Source organism: Hyalella azteca, unplaced genomic scaffold, assembly GCF_000764305.2.
Source record: "Hyalella azteca isolate HAZT.00-mixed unplaced genomic scaffold, Hazt_2.0.2 contig16599, whole genome shotgun sequence".
NCBI lineage: Eukaryota > Metazoa > Arthropoda > Malacostraca > Amphipoda > Hyalellidae > Hyalella > Hyalella azteca.
In genome coordinates, this window is record NW_025946415.1 from 459,515 (window position 1) to 465,059 (window position 5,545).

Here is a 5,545-nt window from a genome sequence, read left to right on the forward strand (position 1 = left end):
TACTTTAAAAAAGCGTCGAAAAAGAGTAATTTTGCAGTATGAAAATTACTGTGCCATTTTGCAATCCCTTGATTATAACTAACGATTCAGTACACGGAATGTGAAAATATCTTAAAAAATTTCGAAATATATGCAGCGCGTATCATTACAGTTTGCAAATATAATGTAAATATTCATTGGAATATAATACTCTGAATTTAGACAAGAATATTTACAGAATGGAGGAAGCTTGAACTTGTATTCTTATATCCATCGGAAAATTAGGATATTACTTTATTACTTTGCCAGCTTCGTACGTCGGTATGAATACTTCCAGCTTGGAGGGAGTTTAAAAGTTACATTTTAATATAATTCGGAATAGAATGCTCTGAACTTATGCTGGAATATTTACAGCGTGTATATATTCCAGTAAATTGAAAGTAATAATATAAAATTCATGGGAAAATAAAGGTCCTAAGCGCAGTACATGCGACCAGGGGCCATATTTTCAAAAAAAAGTTAAGAGATCGTAAGTTCATCAGCCAATCATTGACGGCCTTTGAAGCAAAATATACCAATCGTAGACAAGAAAATAGAGCGTAAGTACTTACGTTCACTTAGCCAGTTTTGAAAGTATGGCCCCAGGTTATCGACTTTAAGAATAATCGCTAGAGGTTAAGGGATTAAATCAGACACAGACGCTGGTGGGTGCCATTGCTGTCATTTTGGGCAATTCCCTGCAGATTAAAGACGCTAACGACCGTATCATTCTGACATAACTTCCCTTCTTATTAGCTCGGGGCAACCGCGTCAAAATTGCGTTATTTTGCGATACAAAATTGCAGGATTTCGTGCGTAAACGGTGGGGAGAATGGGGAAGACGTAGGGCTTCATGGATACACGGAGGGGAGGAAGGGGAAGACGCAGGGCTTCATGGATACACGGAGGGGAGGAAGGGGAAGACGCAGTGCTTCATGGATGCACGGAGGGAAGGAAGGGGAAGACGCAGGGCTTCATGGATACACGGAGGGGAGGAAGGGGAAGACGCAGTGCTTCATGGATACACGGAGGGGAGGAAGGGGAAGACGCAGGGCTTCGTGGATACACGGAGGGGAGAAAGGGGAAGACGTAAGACCTGTCTCTTATACACATCTAGATGTGTATAAGAGACAGNAGAGGTCTAGATCAGAGGTCTAGATCAGAGGTCTAGATCAGAGGTCTAGATCAGAGGTCTAGATCAGAGGTCTAGATCAGAGGTCTAGATCAGAGGTCTAGATCAGAGGTCTAGATCAGAGGTCTAGATCAGAGGTCTAGATCAGCGGTCTAGATCAGAGGTCTAGATCAGAGGTCTAGATCAGAGGTCTAGATCAGAGGTCTAGATCAGAGGTCTAAATGAGAGTACTAGATCATATTGGCCTTAATGATCAGTTAGATCAGTTTCTGGTTAGATCAGTTTCTAATTTGATCAACTAGAGTGAATGTTCAATAGATTGAATGTTTGACTATTTCAGTTGATAATGAGAAAATCAGATTCAACTGCCCGACGTTAGTTATGTTAGTCTTAATGAAATAGTTGGTAAAGTGGAAAATTTTATTAGTCAAGTTGAAAAATAATTTATTCATCATGCAGAGTGTGTAGTGTATATCGATAAATTAGTAAAATAATGGTGTGACTTATTTAATTTAATGTTCAATTTTTTAAGTATTTATTAAGTGGGACTTGGCGGAAGTTGAGAGAAGATTTAGTAAATAATTTAACTGATGTGGAAAATATACAATAGATGCATAATATTCATGATATAATGCATGCATCTATTACTCTATAGGAATAGAGTAATATAGAATATACGGAATACGGAAGTCCGTCAATAACCAGACAGGATTGGGAACATTACCGGACTGGAGTTAGAAATCCGGACAAAATCGAGTCCGGTTATGTACTCTGCAATTAGTTTGTACTTAAAAATCGGACACGAAAAAAAAAATTAACTACACTACCGGACATTCTAAAAAACGCCTGCCTTGCTAGGTTAGGTTTAGAGTTAAGGTTAGCTGTGCATAAAACCTTTCTTTACGTTGCGAGAGACCTTTTTACTCGGGTTAGGTCCAGCCAGGTCAAGTTTTTTTACCTCTTTTCACAATTTACATGGGTCATTGGGTAAAAAATAATCATAGTCCGGGTAATTGGGAATAACGTACTTAATTTACTGTGAGTGATTCTTCTTAAATTTATCTGTAAACTTTATACCAGTTAAATCAGAGGCCGTGAATTCCAATTCTGGTGCCATTCCAGAGATAAATTCCAAAACTCATTTAAGTTAACTCGAAAATTTCTGAACAAAAAATACGTTTGTGAAATATTTTCTCTGAAATTAAACAAATATGAATTGTGAACGAAACGAGCGAGCTGCAATGATGCTGTCTAGAAAGTATTTCAAGTCAACAAGCTTAAATTTGATGACGTTCTAATTGAAATAAGTGAGATAAGTTTATCTCCAACCAGCGCAGAGATAAAAAATTTTTCATTTCGCGGGATTTTATTTTAATAAAAAATAGTTCGATCGTTTCGGAAACAAGTTGTTCGCTCTTTAGGAAGTTTTCAATCTTGCCGTGTGCTTGATGTAATACGATCACACAATTCTAAATAATTAACTTTATGATTGTTTCAGGTTTCCAGACAAGCAAAAAAATTAACTTAAAACAGATTAAGCAATAGAAAGATCTCTAAAAATGGCGGGAGTTCAGTGTGCTCATTTAGCAGCCCTAATTTCGATTTTGATAAACATTGTCTATGGAGTGCAATGTCCATCTGAATGCCGATGCTCCTTGGACGACACAGGACGAAAAAAAGTCGCATGTCTTCATGGAGGTTTGAGAAGCACCGCATTCATCAGCAACATGGATGTAAATACACAAGTATTAATTATTTCGGGGCATCCAGAAAAACTGAACTACCTTAATCTTGGTCCCATATTCAAAAATCTTCGCGGGCTTGAAGAAATCCATATCATATGGTCAGGAATTCCAAACATTGGAGCCCATAGTTTCTGGGGGCTGAGTGAGGTAAAAGTGTTGAATTTAACGCATAATTCTTTATCTACTTTGATGGATTCCAACTTCAAAGGGTTAACATCTTTGAAACAATTAGATTTAAGTCACAATGGAATTGAGTCCGTGCCATCGGCAGTTTTTCGGTTTGTTCGACACTTGACTTACCTGAATTTATCACATAACAAAATTTTCAGTTTGGTAACGCGAATTTTTTTCGGCCTAACCAGGTTGGACGACTTGGATCTCTCCAACAACCCAATAGGGCACCTACAGCCAGAATTATTCAGTGACGTGCCAGTATTGAAGAAACTTTTGTGTGCATCTTGTGGTTTACGGAACATAAGTGATGGTATTTTCAGCAGACTCACTGAGGTAACGCACTTGGATATAAGAAATAACTTTTTGGTTAAGCTTCCAAAACGAGTGTCAATTTTAAATAATCTTGAGAAACTAATGCTCGATGGCAACCAAATACCAGTACTTGAAGACCGCTCTTTCTCTGGGTCCACACTAACATCACTGTCTTTGAGTTATAACAAAATATCTTTTGTAGAACCAAAGACGTTTCACAATTCATCCGTAACTCGTATAGATCTGTCATACAATCAGCTGGTGACTCTTCAAACCGAAGGATTCAACGAAGTTTTGCCGCAGCTTCTCGAGCTCAAACTAAATGGAAATCCCTTAATTGGTCCACAACTGAATCTTCTCTTCGAAAACACGAAACAGTTGACGCATTTGGGTTTAGGAGAAGTTGGTCTCACGAGAATTCCTGACATAGCACGAGCGCCAAACCTGCGTAGCCTGAATTTTTCGTCAAATTTAATATCAAACCTGCCAGAGTTTCTGTTTTTTGCAACACCTAACTTAAACGAGTTAGATGTGTCTTTCAACCAACTTGAAGAAGTTCACGAACAAGTATTAAGTAGAATAAGTATGTCTAAGACCCTGAGAGTGATCAGGCTAGAAGGCAACCCCTGGAAATGCGACAGATGCCACATCGTCCCCATGCTCAAGTGGTTACAAGAATCCCCCGACCAAGAGTCTGGGTGTTCAGAACCTCAGGTTTGGAGTTGCGTCAAGTGTGCTACCCCTCCCGCAGTGGCGAACCATCCCCTAGCCCTTCTACCTGCTGGGGATTTGCCGAAATGTTTGCTCGATATCACCACAACTACAGAGGTTAACGCAGGAATGGTAGGTGGTGTTTCTGTAAAGAGGTACCACAGTCTATCTCCACATGCGGCTAGTAATGGTTCCAATGTCGATTATATCGACAAACTGGATGAACTGAAAGTTGCTCCGTCATTAGCCGACAAATCTGTTTTTCCCGCAAACAAAATAACGAAGTCTGATAAGATCAAACACAATAACAATGACGATGTTGTTGTTGAACGCAAGGTGTCTTTGCCGTTGTTGGTAACTTTGCTTTCTGTTTTCTTCATCTCGTTGGTTGTGTTGATCATGTTGTGCGGTGCTCGTAGGAATAGCAAGAGGCTCATGAACGTAAACCACAACGTCGAGCAACGAAGAGAAAATTCGAGAATCTGGAAAGTTTTTCAGAGAAAAGGCAGCGACCAGCAAGGGGAGGATAAGAAAGAAATGGAAACAGGTTCGGGATTAGAACCCTCTTACCAACCCAGAAGAGGATCAGAACTTTCTTCTCCGTCAAAAAAGGGATCAGAGTCCCACACCCCACCGAAAGGGAAGGTGGATGGGGCGCGAGAAGTTACGGAACAAATGACCGAATTAAAACTCGACAAAGACTTGAGTGAAAGTTTTTTAAAAGCGTCGTTTGCCACCATTAGAGAAACGGAGCTTTTGTAACATTGCAATATATCTTCCTCGCACATTCTATGCGTGTGGATCTTATTATATCGTATGGGATACATTTTTATATCTCTTTAAAGTGAAGTTTGTGTCTATAAAATTAAGTTTGAGCTTCTGTCAACATAAAAAAGGATATAATCCGAAAAAAGTAGGGCAAACGTGAGATTTGTTCGAATGCGTGCACCCTAATATAATTACTCGTTAAATTGGATGCAGTTATACTTTTAATTGTACCTCTTCAGGGTAATTTGATGAACTTATACTTTTATTAAGTATTGCAGAAATCAATGTTGAATTTTTATGTTTATTAGTAATAGAAATGTTTTTAGACAAAATAAATAGATTATAATACGCCATGCATTTTTGGTCCTCAAGTGTGCCTATTATTGTATAGAAATTTAATATATTGATACCCACGATGATATCAACCTACACGGTGGCAAACTGGAGCCAGATTTTTTATAAGTTTTTCAATAATGCTGAAGAATTTTACTTGTTTTGATTATAAATTGTTCAAGCATTTTGCACATCAATTTATGTGCGCTCAGAAGAATGCTCAGAGTCAATCACTAATTATCAATTATGTCTAAAAATGGCTCTGGTTTGCGACAGTGTTCTTATAAGTTGTCCCTTAATTTATTTGTACAAAAATTGCAGATAAATAACAGTAGGTGAAGAATTAAATTTC

At 38.4% G+C, this 5,545-nt stretch overlaps 1 protein-coding gene across 1 annotated transcript; it reads left to right on the forward strand.

Moving 5' to 3' along the window:
- The first annotated feature begins 2,674 nt into the window (after window positions 1–2,674).
- LOC108666428 (platelet glycoprotein V) lies at window positions 2,675–5,121 on the forward strand. Its single transcript, XM_018153304.2, has one exon. The coding sequence runs from the start codon at window positions 2,710–2,712 to the stop codon at window positions 4,852–4,854; it is 2,145 nt and encodes a 714-aa protein (XP_018008793.2). The 5' UTR covers window positions 2,675–2,709; the 3' UTR covers window positions 4,855–5,121.
- The last annotated feature ends 424 nt before the right edge of the window (window positions 5,122–5,545 follow it).

What these genes read in the sequence shown, in the direction of transcription:
- LOC108666428 (XM_018153304.2), top strand. Translation starts at nt 2,710, where the DNA reads ATGGCGGGAGTTCAGTGTGCTCATTTAGCAGCCCTAATTTCGATTTTG.